The 18,165-nt window shown below is 48.0% G+C and overlaps 1 protein-coding gene across 4 annotated transcripts in view; it reads left to right on the top strand.

The window, feature by feature from the left end:
* REPS2 (RALBP1 associated Eps domain containing 2) overlaps positions 1 to 18,165 on the top strand; it is an 856,334-nt gene that overhangs the window by 820,220 nt on the left and 17,949 nt on the right. For all 4 annotated transcript variants that reach the window (XM_085622671.1, XM_085622668.1, XM_085622669.1 and 1 more), the window contains one exon: positions 13,212 to 13,354. In XM_085622671.1, coding sequence (XP_085478797.1) covers positions 13,212 to 13,354 — 143 coding nt within the window. The remainder of the gene's footprint in view (positions 1 to 13,211; positions 13,355 to 18,165) is intronic.

Genomic DNA, 18,165 nt, shown 5'->3' with positions numbered 1-18,165 from the left:
CACTGGCAGGCCCTCACAGAGTGCACAGATGGACATGCAGGGCAGACAGACATTCCTAAGGCTGGTAGGAATGTCACATATGTCAAGCAGACACTAATGGACAGGCGTGCACTCACATAAAGGAAAGGCATGCCCTCGCATGGCTGACAGACAATCCCTCACATAGCTGTTAGACAGGCACAGGTCAGGCAGGCAGACCAAGCAGTCAGACACATGCACCCTAGGCAGACAGACACAGATTCACAGGGTAGTCACACAGTCAAGCGAAGAGTTTTTGGTAACTTTATTCTGCCAAGACTCTTGGGGCGCCTGACGCTTGTCCCGACAACATGTATTTAGTGATAGGCAACCATGGCTAGCATGGAGATCTTTTGTATAGAGAGATCTAAAGGACTGTGACTTGTGTTAATTTCACCCTGGCACTCTTGACTTGGATCATCTGTTTTCCTGCCATTATTCATTTTTCCCCTGGGTTGTTCTAATGTTTCTTTTGGGATGGTATGTTGATTTTTCATTGCAGATAATGTATGGGCCGGGGAGAACTCCGTTATTGGAGGTATCCGTGTAAGAGCGCCTATATGCGCTGATCACATTTTACTCTTTCTTATTGATTGTGCAGTGCCCAATCTTAAAATGAAAATTATTCGGTTTCTCAATTTTTTAAAAGCCATTTCAACCACCCTAGTGAATAGACTTTGAAATATTGTTGAAGGTCAAAGCTAATAGCTAATGATAATATAAAGGATTCCTACTCCTTAAAGGGAGAAGATTGTCAGGATAGGCACTAGTACTTGTACAAGCTGCGCCGACCTAATGCGGACTGACTCCGTATAACACACAAGATACAGCCTTATGTTTATTTCAGGATTTACTGGCCTCCGGACCAGCTCCCATCGAAATTTGGAGTCTCCCACTGCCTCCTCGGGGCACCCCGGAGAAGAGCCAGTCTTGTGCGGCCTGTAAAATGAAAGACAGTTAAAATAGGAGGAGGACGTCCTCACAATTACCTACAGGGTGAACAGGGGGTTGCAGTGATTTGCTGGAATGCGGGGGCAGGAGTGCGACTCACCGCACCTTCACCACAGTATTGTACAGGCCCGCAGGGATTCCGGTGACCGCATCCTCCAGTGAAACTCCGGCGGCTACGGTCTCAGTTCTGCGCACCACCACACTTCAAGGCTGCCATGGGGACGGCGATAACTCTAGGCGGGCGCACCAGCGGGGCTCACTGATACACCCCTGCAAACCACACCCGATACTAACCGAGCCGTTTCCGTGGGGTCACAGGGCTCACGCTTCCTACAGCCAGCTACGGCTGTAGCACTTGTGTCGACTTACCACCTTCCCCGGGAGAAGAGGAGGATGGAGTGGCTTTCGTGGTTGTATCGGCTCTGGTGCAGTTCGCAGGCCGCAGACCACTCTGCAGTCCGTGTTCCGCTCTCACCCTCACTTGCTCACCTCAGCGTCCTGTCACATCCAGTCCAGTCCAATTGGATCTATAACTGCGCTGACAGCGTCACTTCCATTGGCTACAACACCCACAGAAGGTCCACCAAGAAGGCTATCTGGTACACTGAAGACCTTAGAACCACTAAACGATGATGTAAAGAACTAGAAAGGAGATGGCGCACCAGCAAGGACAGGACTGACAAGACCGCCTCCAAGTCCTCAGCCTCTACCACAGACAAGGCCAACAGAGACCTCAGGTCAACGAAGTTAGGCCTTCTTACAGTTCCAAGAATTAAGACGGCCAGAGGTGGCGGCCGTTATTTTTCCTACCTGACTCTCAAACAATGGTACTCTCTGCCCATCGGTATGGGACTTAATGACAATTTGTTAAGTTTTAGAAAACATCTGAAAACGTACGTTTACTTAATTAGTTTGGTCTCCAGTAGGGATGTCTAGCACTCCATAAATGCTGCTAATAAGAATAAGAATATTAATAGACAGTTGAGAGAATCAAAGAAAAGGACTTAGCCTCACACATCGAATCAAGCTCAAGTAACAGCAAATAACTCTTCAACATCATCAAAGAATTCTCTAACCTTTCAGCTGCAACAAATAACATTACCCCCTCACAGGAACAATGCGACAACCATGCAAACTTGTTACATGACAAGATCGCCAACATCTACAGAAACGTCAAACCCCAACCCAAGGCCACCGACTTCTTCAAGCCACACTACAACCCCACTACCACCACAGACATCTGACTAACCAAATGGAGCCAGCTCGCCCCACAGGACACCGCCTCTATTATGAACTTGGTTGAGCCAGGGGCCCTAGCCGACCCATGCCCTCATCACATTTTCAACCTAGGTGATGCCAGAATCAGCCACGTACTCACAACCTTGGTCAACACCTCAATTGTCACGGCCACCTTCTCCTAGGACTGGAAACCCACAGAAGTCAACGCCCTAATAAAGAAACCATCGGATGACTGCAGCGATCTCAACAACTACCGACCGATCTCTCTACTGCTATTCCCAGCAAAAGATTTAGAAAAAGTCATTAAGCAACAACTTTCCTCACATCTGGAATGGAACCTTCTACTCAACTCCTCCCAATCCTTGTTCCACAGCAACCACAGCACCGAGACAGCCCTTATAGTGACTACTGACGATATCCGAGCCTTACTCAACTGAGGAGAGACTGCGGCTCTGATCCCCCTAGACCTCTCTGCAGCCTTTGATACGGTCTCCCACCACACACTCATTACATGGCTGCACAACAATGGCATCCAAGGAGTCGCTCTCAGATGGATTGCCTCTTTCCTCACCGGAGGAACGCAAAAAGTCTTACCCCCCCCTTCACCTCGGAACCGAAGGAAATCATCTGTGGAGTACCCCAAGTATCCTTGCTCAGCCCCACCCTCTTCAACACTTATATGACACCTCTAGCCAGCATTCTCAAAACCCACGGGCTCAGCATTATATCCTATGCCCACTGACACACAATTCATCCTCTCCCTCGCCGAAGACAGCGCCAACACCCAGACCAACTTCCACAACAGCATAACAGACATCACCAATTGGATGAAGGACAGCTGCCTGAAGCTCAACACGGGCAAGACAGAAGTACTGATGTTAGGAAACAAAAGTTTCCCATGTGACGCATCCTATTACCCCTCAGAATTCAGACCTACTTCTACCCCACTGACCACGCTAGGAACTTAGGCATCATTCTGGACAACAAGCTAACCAAGCCAACTCAGGTCAACTCCATCTGCTCCTGCTACTTCATCCTCCACATGCTTCGTAAGATATTCAAATTGCTAGCTCAAGGTGCATTTTCACCCAAGCACTCCTTTCCAGCCGACTGGACCATGGCAACACTCTCTAAGCAGGGATCGCAGCTCACCTCCTCCGGCGACTACAAACCATACAGAACACCGCAGCCAGACTTGTCCTGGATTTCCCTAGACAAAACCATATCACCCCCTACTTTAGGGAACTACACCGGCTCCCTTTACAGAAGAAATGCCTGTTCAGGCTCCAGACTCGCGCATACAAGGCCCTACACAACTGCGGACCCGAACACTTGAACCACCGCCTGAACTTCCATCAGCCCACAAGACACCGCTGCTCTGCTTCCTTTTCTCAAACCCTCACCCCTTGCATCCGACATAGCATATGCGGAGGTCACTCCTTCTCCTACCTAGCAGCAAAGACATGGAGCGAGCTACCCTTTCATATCTGCGAAGGTCCCTGAAGACCTGGCTATTTGGCTAATCGACTGGACCCTGCCAGCGCCTGAATACCCTCACGGATGAGAAGAAGCGCTCTACAAATCTACTGATTCATTCAGTGATGTAGAATTGGAGAGATTATCATTTATGTCGTTGGAGTTCATGGTACCGTTTATATTTTAAGTTCCACCCTATGCGTGAGGTCATCAAGGTGTCATTGCACTCCCTAGGCCGCACACACAAGCTGTAGCAGGGCTGATGAGTTAGTTGCTTGGCAATTCATAATCAATTACTGCTACAAAAAGCAGCTGTGATCCTCCTGCAGATGGACTACTTCTTCATCTGTGCAAAATAATAACAACAACATGTATAGTACCTGAGAGTTTATTGAAATGTGAAAGACACTTCAATGAAGCAATGGCTGATGGCGTCTGATTCAAAGTAACTATTGTCTGTAGGGAGCTGACTCCGAGCCCCTCTGTTCCCTGCTTCATTACACAAGCTCGCTGGCTTCCCCAGACCTAAACAAAAAGGAATATAGTGATTAAGGGCAGTGGTTCTTGATGACAAATGTTGTTTATTCAATTCGTGATTTCCTCCTACGCATTTCGAACCGAAGTTCCTGATCACGGTAGAGTGTTTTTTTTTTTTTTAAAACCTTTATTTACGTCAACATGGTACACAGCTATTCAGCCGACATCCCGGAGGTTCGGCAGCACGATAGGAACAATACGTAGGAAGGTCCATGTCCGTACATCAGGAGTGACAAAGGTTTAGTTTTAATGTTAACCAAAAAATAAAAACGGGTGCAAGGCAAAGGATATAATAAGCGTGCGCTAGTTCTCAGCTAGGGCGAGGTCCCACTCCCATCAGCGGAGCGGTACTCCCCGCCAAAGAAGCGAGGGGAAGCAGGGGTACAGACTCCAGGTTATGAACAGTTTACGTATATAGCTGGAAGTAGAGCTAGGGGGAAAGTTGCACATCGAGCATCTCAGCAACCGGGGGCACACAAATATCTCCCCTATAATGGTTCCATTGCCCCCATATCTTATGCCACTTCTTAGGGCGCCCCTGGGCACTGTACACCGTTTTCTCCCGGAACATGCCCCAGTCCATATTTTCCATCCATGCTACCAAGGTGGGAGGTCTCTGGGATCCCCACAGCTGCGCAATATCTCACTTCGCCACCATATTCCCCAGAGTCACCCATTGGGTCTGAGCGGCATCTTAGTCGCTGGGGCCCCAGACATTCAACAGGCATCGTCTTGCCTCCGGGAAGAGTGCGATACCCGTGACCTCTTCCATCACGTCATGAATTTGTTTCCAGAACTCTGCGATCTCCCCACACTCCCAAATAATGTGTAGGAAGGTGCCCAACATCCCACAGCCTCTCTTGCATAAGCCATCGTCAGAGAAACCCATATGGATCAGGCGGGGCCCCGTGACGTAAACCCTGTGAAGTATCTTAAGCTGCACCAGCCGCAGTCTAGCCGGGATCGCAACCTCCTTCGGAGAGGAGACGGCATATTGCCAGTCCTCATCGTCCAGTTCGAGACCATCCCTAGTCCATTGTTCTCGCACATCAAGGAGGAGGTCGGTCCGGACATTGACAAGCTTCTTGTAAATCAAGGAGATTGTACTCTCCGGCATATGACCATCCAGAATCCGATCCTCCAGGGGAGAAGACTCAGGCACGGCCTCCCCCTCGGCACGAACGGAGAGCAGAGCGTGACGCACCTGGGCATATCGAAAGCATTCGGTACCCCCTAATTCGTACTCCGTCTGCAGCATCTCAAACGATTTCACCTTACCCTTAGTCAGCAGGTCCCCAACTCTAGAAATCCCAATTAGGTCCCACTTCTCAAACCCTTTCGTGTGCCATAATTTCCCTAGTATATCGGATTCAAAAAGCGGAGTAGCCCGGGTAAGTCTGTCCTTCCAGCCCAACGAGTTTGTAACCGCCTTCCACACATGCACTGCCGTCTTGGTCGGTCCCGTGAGGGACCCGTCCAATGATTTGGAATACAGCGCCCTAAGGTAATTGCCCCCGCGCAACAGCCACCGATCCATAGCAAACCCAGGGTTCAACGCCGGACCGTAAACCCCATGGTTAATCGCTCCCAATTGGGTAGCCCAATAATATCTTCTGATGTCAGGGAGTGCTATCCCCCCGTCATACCATGGAAGGGTCATCTTTGCTATGGCTATACGTGGTCGACCGTCCCATAACAGCGAACGCTGGAGGCTCTCCACCTCACGAAAATAACAGGCGGGAACTAATTCTAGGGTGTTCTGTAAGGCGTAGAGAAACCGGGGAAGAGACATCATTTTAAACAATGCGGCGCGGCCTAGGAGGGAGAGCGGTAGCCGCCTCCAACCCGTGACATCCCATCTCAAGCGTGTCAGCGGAGGAAGGAGGTTCTTCTCGTATCGAACAGAGGGGTCTGTGGAAATATATATCCCCAAGTACAGAAAGCCCCGCTGGGCGATCTGGATGGAGCAATCCCGCGGGACGGCAGGGGTGTCCCCACTGAGAACATATAGGTGCGACTTTCCCCAATTAATGGCGAGACCCGAGTTACTACCAAAAGACTTCAAAACGTCGCAGACCACTATGAGGGATTTCCGAGGCGAGGTCAAGTATAAAAAAATGTCGTCTGCATACAATGAAATGCGGTCCTCGTGGTCTGGCGACCATCGGATCCCTCTTATGTCTGGCTGCCATCTAATCCATGCCGCCAGCAGCTCAAGGGCGAGAGCGAACAGTAGTGGCGACAAAGGACAACCCTGCCGAGTGCCCCGCCCGAACGGAGATGACGCCCTACCGTTCACCGCGATTTTAGCCAAAGGTTCCTCATAAAGTAGCCTAATCCAGCCTATAAAACCGGGTCCGAAGCCGAATTTTGTGAGCGCTGCGCACAGATACGGCCATTCCACAGTATCGAAAGCCATCGTGGCGTCGAGTGACACCAAAATGGCCGACTCCCGCAGCGTCTCAACCCTCGCGAGCGCGCCATGAAGTCGCCTGAGGTTCAACGCAGTGTTGCGGTGTGGGATAAAACCGGATTGGTCCGGGTGGATCAAGTCCCCGATGACCCTGATCAGACGGTTAGCCAGCAGTTTGGCGAGGATTTTGGGCTCAGCGTTGAGTAGGGAGATCGGCCTATACGATCCGCATCTGTTTCGGGGCTTGCCATCTTTATGTATAACCACTATTGTCGCCAGACGTTGGTCGAATGGAAGACACCCCTGCCCCCGCGCCTCCACAAACATATCTCGCAAATACGGAGCAATCTTATCCGGTCTGAGTTTATACAACTCGACCGGCAAGCCATTCGGGCCCGAGGCCTTGCCCGGGCGTAGCGAGCGGATAGCAACTGCAACCTCGTCAGCGGTGATGTCACCATCAAGGTCCTCCCTGTCGACGTCGGATAGACAAGGCAGGGCAATGTCTCGCAGCAGATCATGCGAGTCTTCCTCCGGCCTGTCCGACACAGACGTATAGACCCTGCGGAAGTGCTCCGCGAAACACTGGACTATCCCATCGGGTTCTGTGACAATATCCCCGCCGTCCGTCAGTATTTTTGGCACAACTCTATTCACCCGTTCTTTCCTGTCTAACCACGCTATTAATTTCCCAGCCTTGTCGCCCACATCATACAATCGCCCTTGTTGGTCCCTGCTAAGAACCTTAGCCGCATTTGTCACCAGTGCTTTATATTCAGATTGTTTTAATCTCAACTAATGCAGTGTTTCCGCCGTGACCTCTTCTTCCAGGACAGACTCTAATGCCACTATCTCAGCCTCGATATGCGCCACCTCCGCATCTCTCCGACGTTTAACATCCGCTATCAAGGAGAGGGCCTCCCCTCTCAGTACTGTTTTAAATGCTTCCCACAAAGACACCGCGGAGGTAACCGAGCCAAGGTTCTCCGAAAAGTAAAGATCAACCGCTTTCAACAACGCACCACGAGTCTTAGGGTCACGGAAATACCAGGGGTTAATAGGGGCAACCCTACCTGCCGCACCACGGCCAAAATCCATACTAATCCACACCGGCGAGTGATCGGAGATGCCCCTGGCCATGTGCCGAGCCTCGGACACCAAGGAAGCATGGGCAGCCAAGGTGAGAACATAATCTATTCTAGAAAGACTGCCGTGCGCCCCAGAGTGAAAAGTGTACTGCCGCTGAGCGGGGTGCAGCAGCCTCCAGCAGTCAACCAAACCTAGTGTATCAGTAAAGTCTGGGAGCCATCTCTGCGCCCCCCCGGGGTCCCTTGGCGGATGTCTGTCTAGTAATCCGGAACCAACTGCATTAAAGTCACCACCCATTACCAACACTCCCTCGGGGAGATCCAGCATGGCCCTCCCCAAGTCGGCAAATGTGACGGCCTGCAGGCCCGGGGGGACATAAACAGAAACCAAAACCAGTGTCCTGCCCTCCCATCTCCCCGCAGCCGCCGCAAAGCGCCCCCTCTCATCAACAGTAGTAGAGTCAATCTCCAACGGCAGCGAGGTCCTAACAAGTATTCCAGCCCCCCGAGATCCCGAGGAAAACCCAGAGTGGGCGATAAATTTATACCCCTTTCTATTAAGGGCATGACACGTGTTGCCTATCAGGTGCGTCTCCTGCAGCAAAACTATGTCAGGAGAGCACCTTTTCAGAAATTGCAGAACAATCCCGCGCATAATACGATCCCCCAAGCCATTAACATTCCAACTAAGTATATTCAAACCCCTACCCCCCATCACAGAATGGCAAGAGACCCCCGCCCATCCCCGAGAGCAGCACACAAGACTTGCATTGCGATACCTTGCAAAAGGAAAAACAACAACAAACACTCCAACAAACCCAAACCACCCCCCACCCTGCACCCCTGCATAAGCCTAAAAGCCCCCCCAACTTGCAGTGTGCCTGTCGCCCTAGCAAAAGCTAATCTACAAGAAGAAACCCCGTAGGAGGAAAGAGATCCCATTGTGCCCTCGCCACCCCCGGACAATAGCTAGCAATAAAAACAAATCAGTGAACCACTGTCCCGAGCTTGGCCAGGATGGTCGATCACCAGAGTCCTCACTCTTTTGCGACATGGCCTCCTTCCGCTCCGACAGCATGATCCCCGCTGGTCCGCCGCTGAGGCAATGTGTCCAGCCATTCCCCAACCTCGTCTGGCAAGTCAAAGAAAAAGGTTCGTTCTTCGTACTCAACGCGCAACTTGGCTGGGAAGAGCATGGCATACTTCAGACCCCTCTCACGTAGCCTCCTCTTAACCCCCAGGAAACTCTGCCGTTGCTTCTGCACCGCCTGGGTAAAGTCAGGGTAAAAACTCACTGCAGTGTTCTGGAAAGTGACCGGTCCGGACCCCCGTGACGCCTGCAGAATGGCATCGCGGTCCCTGAAGTTGAAGATCCTGGCGATGATCGGTCTCGGGGGGGCTCCCACCTTGGGCCTTCCGCCCGGGACTCGGTGGGCCCGCTCGACCGCAAAGAACTTGCTGAGGCCCTTAGGTGCCAGATGGTTAAGCACCAAGTCCTCGACAAACAAGTCCGCCGATTGCTCCTCCGATTTATCCGGAACGCCAACAATGCGCACGTTATTGCGCCTCGCCCGGCCTTCAAAATCCTCCATCTTGCGGGCAATGAGGTCGTTGGTAATTCTCAGCGTGCGGACCTCTATTTGCAGATCAGAGACGTCCCCCGTGAGGCTAGTGGTTTTTTGGTCCAATGATTTTACTCTCTCATTAGTTTTCCCCAGGTCAGCGCGGAGCAAGTTAACGTCGACTGAGATGGTGTCCACTTTGTGTGCCAGGGTCTCAAACTGTTGCCTAATAGAGGACTTCATCTCCTCAATGGCGCCCATAATGTCTTGCAGTGACAATTCCGGTGCGGGGACCGAGCCGTCTCCCGATGATTCCTGTGGCTTCCCGGTTCGCTTGGCGATCCCTTTTGCTGGGCATAGCGATCCATATTGTTGGTTTGGGTGTAGCCCCCCCGCCTGGTATTCTTGGGCTTCTGTTTGTTGGCCTCCGGTTTGGTCGACATCCTCAACCCCGGAACAGTCAGCGTCAAAAACGGGTCGCTCAGCCACGCAATTGGCACGAGGTCCGCTGGATCTGGGACTCCGATGCAATCCCATGCATGTGCAGGCCGAGCTACAGGCAACTATTGTCCAAGACACTCGCGGGCCGAGGCACGTAACTGTGAGAGAAAGCGAAAGTGAAAGTGGAAGCAGCCCCCATCCGATGATCCGCACCGCACACGGCCGCTGTTGTTCAATTAGTGTCCGGGCCCATGCCAACGCGAGACCCGGGCACCTCCAGGGGGATAGGCCGCAAACTTCAGCCTGTCACAACTTCGGTCTCCGGTGTAGGATTTCAGTCCGGACAACGACGCTCGCCTCAGCAGTAGTTCATGTCCAAGATTCCGGATATTTGACACAGGATTTTTCCAGGATAATTGCCGGAGGGAACGAGGGTCACGGGAGCTCTGTGCTCACGCGGCCATCTTGGTCCCGCGCTAGGCTCCTCCTCCCAAGGGCAGTGGTTCTTAACCTTCTGACTTCTGTTGACGCCCACTGAATCATTACTGCAATCCAGGGCCTCCCACTGAGTCATTACTGGAAGCTGGGGACCCCTAGCTTAAGCAATTTCTATAATTGAACCTCAAAATAATACTCAGAAATACAAAAACAGGTATACACTAAGCAAATGCTCAAATCTTAAAATATTTTGTGTAATTCACAATCAAATATAGAACATTTTTTCAAATGTTCTTCTTTATTAGCATATGCTTTATTAATTTTTATTTAAATATTATTTCATTTTGTATAACAGTCGCGGACCATCTGTGTAGACCTTGTGGATCTCCAGGGGTCCTCAGAGCACAGATTAAGAACTACTGGTAAAGAGTTTTGAAATGCTGTGTAAGCATAAAATAAGTCAGAAAAGATGCACAGGGAAGGTTTGCATTAGTAAAGAAGATGTTGGGTGAATCATAGGGACTAGAGATCAACTTTTACAAGTGTTTCACGCGTACTAACACAGTAAGCAGTGACTTTTTGTAGAAGACATGTAGCCAATAAAAACAGATTGCAAATGCTGAATTATTTATTCATTGACTACAGGTAATGTTATAAAAAGTATGCATTGGTGAAGGCTCCAAAGTAAATTAATGGGAGCTAGGCACATGTAGTAAGGTGAAAGGTGCAAATGTAATTGTCAATCAAAGGGAAATGCCAAGACCTAACTTTAAAATATACGATGTTCCCACTGATGCAATCAATCAGACTCATCGCGGTTGTCTATACTGACTTCTAGCTCAGACTCTTGATGTTCATCGGCCTTACTATTGCATACCAAGTACCTCCTTTCATCTGATTGTTGCAATGTTGCCCTCAGCCAGGGCTATCTTAAGGTATTCTTGGGGTTTCCAAACACTTTAGTCAGCGTAGGCCATGGAGATTTGATGGCAGGGACACACCCTTTCCAAAGTGTCCTTGAAATACTGCCTGACTTGTAAGTTTGCATTATCATATGGTTAAACTTCAGACAATGCTGAGGAAGGAAACCCTAGAATGGCAACACCTTTAGCAATGATTGGATCACCTTTACAGTCTTCTCTCCCTCGCTAACCAGAAATGCCACTCTCAGGTAGTACGTATCTTACTGGACCCTTGCATGTTATCATAGAGGGAGCACTCACTCTCTATGGATCTGTCTCCAGTTAATGTTGCCCATTACTCGCATCTTCTGAAGATGCCTAGTAGGCTTGTGCTTCGAAGGACCTTCTGCTAGTGCTTCAGCTATCCCAATAGAGGCAAAGCGTAGGTCTTTATCTGCGGGAGAGACTGTAATTCCTCAAGATGTTTGGATCCTTTCTCTGTGACCAAGGTTTTCTGGATCCCAAATTATTTCCCCCCTTATCCTTCAAAACATCAAACATATTTGCTGGCATTACTTACAGAAGTATATTTGCGCTTAATGTTAAGGACTGTATCTCTTCTCCGCATGGTGCAAGATGTAGTTCCAGATTATCTGCAACTGAGAGGAGGCGGCAAAAACCAAGAACAGTTTAGATCTCTTTGTATTCAGAAACTTTCTACCAGTAGAGAATGTTAAAAGGCTGATCTACTCTTAAACCCACATCAGACTCTCTACAGCAATGGCTGTGATTGGCTCTGAGAAATTAGCAAGATGTTGACTTCCATGTTTCCACTGCATGCCCCTCTGATTTATGGTATGGGGGCAATATTACTGCTACTCAGAGTTAATATTTGGCCTCAACTCTACTCTCATTGTAGCATTGTAGTTTAGCAGCAGTATGTCACCTTCAGAAGCATGGTATCTCTAAACCTGTCTTCACTAGTGACTCATTTGGGGTTTGTTCCTCCGGGAAATATGTTGTTTTTATGGCACAGGTTCTGAAAATGCTTTTCTTCCCGCATTAGAAAGCAATCCACCCTGATAGCAGCACAGTTGTTTAGGCCGATTGCCGAACCCAAAGACATCTAAGGGTTTTCCATCCATAGTCGAGTCCTAAATTTCACCACTGTTAAATTTTCTTAGAAGAGTGATCAGCACCATTTCAGGGTTCAAGAGGCTTCTGCTTCGCATGACTTGCACACATTGTCAATTGAACAACAATTGGCTGTTTATGAAGACCAATAAAGGAATCCACACCCCAGATGCCACAAATGATTCTAAAGCCATATTGAAAGGGTGGACCCTGAGGCTCAAGCATGTTAAAAGAGCTTGTGACTCATTCTCCTTGGATGGGAGGGGGATAGTCATCCTTGGCTGCTGTTTTTGTGGACCATCAACGCATATTCCTGCACTGCCTTTCATGCCGAAGAGATAAATCAGGAGACTATGAAACTGTACACGAATCGCCCATGTTCCCTGATTATTAAAGAAACGGTGTGGCCTGATCAGTTCCTGTCTTCTGAGCTGTTGAGACTGGCAGTGGCTACTGTCTCCCTCCACTCAATCAGCCAGGTAGCTGCGGTGGATCGGGGAGAAATGTCAGGAGGGACAGAGCAAGCCAAAACGGAGCGAGTAAGAGAAGAAAGAAGCAAATGGTAAGTAAATGCGCAAGTTCAAAGATAAAAACAATTTATTTTAAAAACGGTATTAAAATCAAATAGCAGCGTAAACTGGAATTTGCACTAAGTGTGGTGGGAGATTGCCTCAAAAACAGTCTGGCACCCAGTACCTGTATGCAGCAACTAACAGGATGACAGTACTACAATGGCCAGCCAGACCACTCGTCATTTCATTTATCGGTCCTTGTTTGGAAGCTGACTGTAAGTCGTATTCAGTACCTGTGGTCTATCTATGACATGTGAAAGGTGGTGTACTTGATGTGTCTGCATCCTTTTAACCTGTTAACAGTGTATTCTCCACAATGCCATACATTGTACCCAGGAACACAACTATTCTTTGAGTCAACTGTTGATAGACCAAACAGCTTTATCCTCTGTACTACTCTGGAAGATTACTTTGTTGTATTTCTATTTCCCTACCAAAAGGAGGTACAGCTCGCTCAGCCGCCTTCCAAGCCGATGAGAAGGAAATTCCGCCAGGAGAGCCAGTCACTGGAAAACAAGGAGCAGTCTCCCACAGTCAGTCTGACTTCATCACATTCACTCAAGGCACATCCTTCAATCCAAAAGTAAGGAAACAATTCTTCCCTTGAAATATTTACTGTGCTACTATTGCTACAAGCTGACCAACTTTATTGAATTTACATGGGGGATCATGCCGTTCGCTCTCTAGAAATCTTGGATTGGGATAGAGAGTTTGTAGTTAAGAACCGGTTTATTAATGATCTTATGCACCAGTTCTGTCTTGTGATCTTCAGGTTTGTCAACAAATGTACACCAGTAGTCTCTAGAGAGAGGTTCACAAAAAAGTTTTTGGGACCTGAGATGTATCTACAGCGTCACAAGACAGGTTGCGGGTGGCCTGTCAGAATAGCCAGATGATTGCACCGGTAAACAGCGTTACCAACGCATGCGGAACAACACATGGCTTTACAATGCGGTCGTTACAACGACCGCGTTGTTAGTTCGCATACCGTTACAACGACTTGCGTTGTAAGGGGCAGAAGGTGTTAAATTTAAAATCCAACACTTTCCCTACTGTCCACACAGACTGGAGTTGGAATAATAAATTATACTATTCCAACATCCAGCGCCCCTTACAACGCAAGTCGTTGTTCCGACTTGCGTTGTAACAGTATGTGAACTAACAACGCGGTCGTTGTAATGACCGTGTTGTAATGCCATGCGTTGTAAACACATGCAAAATAAGGTGGCATATTCGATTGCACCAGACTGCTCAAGGATTCAGTTGCACATTTCTGGACTCCAAGTCCCTGCACCAAACAACCAGCAGCAGACATTAAAATGGTCCTCTGTGGAACCCTGCCAAAGCAAGCAACAGTTCATGGCTGCAAGAATTGACACAAATACAGATTTTAACTCAAAAGTTTATGTTACCACAGATCTGAAATTGATGCTTCAGATATGAGATGGGTTTGGCAAAATCACCTTTTATTAATGCAGTTTCGCAATAATGACACATAAATGCCTATATTTTGAAAAATGTACTCTTTATCTCATGGAAACATTGAACCTGGGGTAGAACCATGCCTTCAAAAGTCGCTCGAGATGTTGTCATGAGACTGAATCGGGGAAACATTCGAGAAAACTTTGGTTCTTGCCTGCGGGTCTAATGTTCTTGTGAGACATTTTCTGCTTGGAGCAGTTTTCCCAGGGAGGAAATCTTGTAATATTCTGTATAATTTATGTACCACTGAATTCACAAATTTCGCAAGACTTTGCCTATGTAAATTGCCCAAACCTGTTTCATAGACGAAGCGGTGTCTGATAACGAGCTACATTCAAAATGAATGACACAAAAACAATTCTTAGTCATACTACAGAGAACCGTAACCCCTAAACACATGGTACTCAAAGTACGGCCCGCGGCCCACGGACCTTGCAGATAATGTACCCATGGTTCCCCAGAGAAAGAGAGAGAGTGGAGAGAGAGAGAGAGAGAAGAGAGAGTGGAGAGAGAGAGTGGAGATTGAGTGGAGAGAGAGAAAGTGGAGAGGGAGAGAGAGAGAGTGGAGATAGACAGAGAGAAGAGAGATTGGAGAGAGAGTAGAGAGAGATACTGACTAACTGAGAGAGAGAATGGCTGACTCAGACAGAGACTGACTGACGGAGAGAGGGACTGACTAAGAGAGAGCGACTGACTGACAGAGAGAGACTGACTGACAGAGAGGGAGACTGACAGAGAGAGAGACTGACTGACTGACAGAGAGACTGACAGAGAGAGTAAGCTGACTGCCAGTGAGACTGACACAGAGAGAGAGAGAGAGAGACTGACTGGCAGAGAGAGAGACTGACTGACTGACTGTTAGAGATAGACTGACTGACAGAAAGAGAGACTGACTGAGAATGGCTGAGAGAGAGACTGACTGACAAAGAGAGACTGACAGATATACTGACAGAGAGAGACTGACTGACCAACAGAGAGAGACTGACTGAGAAAGACTGACAAACTGACTGACTGAGAGACTGACTGACAGATTGACTGAGAGAGACTGACTGACAGAGAGACTGACTGACAGAGAGACTGCCTGACTGAGACTGACAGAGAGAGACTGACTGAGCGAGAGACTGACAGAGATAGAGAGACTGACTGAGAGAGGGACTGACTGACTGACAGAGAGAGAGAAACTGACTGCCAGAGAGAGACTGACTGACTGAGAGAGAGAGAGACTGACTGACTGACAGAGAGAGAGAGACTGTGATGGAATTGGGGTCAAAGTGTGCATGAAGCTATGCAATGCCTCCTAAGATTGCTATTGTCTGCTAATAAAAATGTATTATGAGCATGTGCTCTTTGGGTAACCCCGCCACCCTGAGCATAGGCTCTTTTTGGCCTAGCTGTCTGGGTCCAGCACCTTCCCCGAAAGAACAAAGAGCTTGGATGTATGGCTGGACCGCAATCTTGACTTCAAGGAGCAAGCACGTAAGGTTGCAGCCTGCGGTTATGGGATTTTAAGAATGTTAAGAAAGATCCTCCCCTGCTATTTTTTCCCTCCAGAAGACTGCTGGTCCAAGCATTGATCTTATCACGCCTTTATTATTCTAACGCCCTATATTTGGGAGCCCCACACTTTAGCACCCAAAAATTGCAGATCGTGCAAAATTGTGCAGCACGCTGCTCACGAATACCCCCAAACGCCTTTCAGCTAAGCCTGCGCTCACCTCACTCCACTGGCTTCCTATCCAGGAGAGAATCCAGTTTATGGCTCTCTGTATTACACATAAAGCACTGGCAGGCAAAGGCCCGCCAATTATCAGGTCCATCATTCAACCCTATGGCTCTAATAGGTCCTTGAGGTCAGATAATAAACGATTGGTGGTTGTCCCAAAAGTAAGAAAAACTCGAAGTGGAGGGCGTCGCTTCTCGTACAATGCCCCCTTCGTATCCGCCTCGAGCTAAATTACCTGACTTTTTGTAAACAATTAAAAATGTATCTGTTTCCCTAAAAACTGTTAGGAGCTGAAGCTGCACCGCTGCTAGCGCTGGGATGCCCTTGGATAGCCATGCGCTTTAGAAATGCCTTTTCATTCATTCATTCATTTGTAGTTACATCTGCTTTTGAAATTCAGCATTGTTGCATTGTTTAATGTTTTGAAACTGGATTTTTTTTTTTTACTCTAGCCATGTTCCCCCCCACTGACCCCGCCCCCCCACTGACTCCACCCCTACCGGTGCAGCCCTCACCACAAACCACACTATAATTTTGGCCCCCGACAGAAAGTTTGTGAGTACCCATCCCCTAAACATTCCAATTGTGTGCCTTGATATCAACTACATCCGCTTACTCCTCAAAAAAATTGTTTCAACCGTAAACTGATCAAAATGTACTTCAATAAAAAGCACCACACATGTTGCCGTGCAATTGTGGCCCCCTTGCAAAGGTTAACCAGCCACAGTTTAGTAGCCGAGCGCTGCATTCAGGTGTTAAACCGGTATTAACAGGATGAAACCTTTCCCAAGACAGTATTCATGTGTATCAACATGACAGAAGAGTGTAATAAACACTGCCAGAAAATTTGCCACTTTTCCCCTACATTATTTGCCGTATCTTCCGGAATAATTTAGTCAACATGTCTGCATAGTTTGATCCACATTTTTCCAGTGCCCCAGTTCATAGCCAAATAATTATAGCCAGAAACACTTTTGCTTATCCGTATGCAGGGTGTTGCAGCAGGGTCGAGAAGCAGCATGTTGGCCCGAAATAAATTACCTAGATAAATAATTTGAAAACAAGTTAATTATTTGGCAAAAGAGGGAAAAAGACCATTTGCTTCTAGCTGGGGCAAAGAAAAATATTGACCTGGTAGAGTTGAAATCCATCCCCATTATTCCTCATAAATACATCTGCTAGTCCATAAGAGTTTAAAAACTGTGCCTTTTATTTATGTAGGAAGTACTCTCTATATAATATATGGCTGTTTGACCCTTCGTAACATGCTAGCCAAATGAAAAGTATAGGTTTTTAATAAAAATCACCATGCAGAAATGATACCTTTTTTAAAAAGGGAATGATGTGGAAGTCGTTTGACTTCAGCATCCTGTGATTCTGGGCAAATCACTTAAACTCCCCGTGCCTTAAAAAAAAAAAAAAAACTGACCTTGTGTAATGTAATCTGGTAAAACTGCATTTTTTTTTTTAATTAAACATACATACTGGACTCCTGGCACTGAAGCTTGTGTTAGCGGGTGTGGATGTGGAATGATGTCTGTGGGGGTCGGTGTTGTTGGTAGAGTGTGAACTGGTGGTAGCTTACTGGCTCCTGTTTTCCCCCTTTAAAGCAGTTGTTCTATTTAACATCCAAAATTATCCTGCTTTCCTCCATTCTATCTCGGAATGTGATTGGGAGACTTACAGATGCTTCAAGGAGGAATATATATATATATAGAAGTTGGTGAACCACTGAAAGCTCAAGTCAGATGCCTGGCTTGGCTCAGCTTGAGATACTCTTGGAACCTCAAGCCCAAAACGAGCCGAGCTTTCATTCATAAGAGGGTATGTGGCCGAGTAGCAACAGCTGCCAACCACGCAACATGTGAAACCTGGTTCGAATCTGGAAAGGAGATGCAGAGGCCAGTACAATGACAGCAGTGGCGGCTGCCATGTACCGAGGGCGGTAGGGCGGGTAAAAATTGAACTTTATTACCATTTCATTTTGCAGCTCTGGCCTGCGTGGCGACGCTCCTCCGCTCAATCGGAGGTGCTGCCCCTGAATGACAGACCATTTGAATATTCAATCTGTGGGTCATTAGCAAATATTAAAGCCCGCAGTCTCGCCCATTGTGTAAATTAACTATTTTTGTTTCTAATTTGCTTTGGGAATGTTCATATAACATGATGACAGATTTTAGTGTTTAGGT

Source organism: Triturus cristatus, chromosome 8 (genome assembly GCF_964204655.1).
Source record: "Triturus cristatus chromosome 8, aTriCri1.1, whole genome shotgun sequence".
Lineage (NCBI taxonomy): Eukaryota > Metazoa > Chordata > Amphibia > Caudata > Salamandridae > Triturus > Triturus cristatus.
The sequence above is the reverse complement of the archived record's forward strand: the minus strand, read 5'-3'. Positions and strand labels throughout refer to the sequence as shown.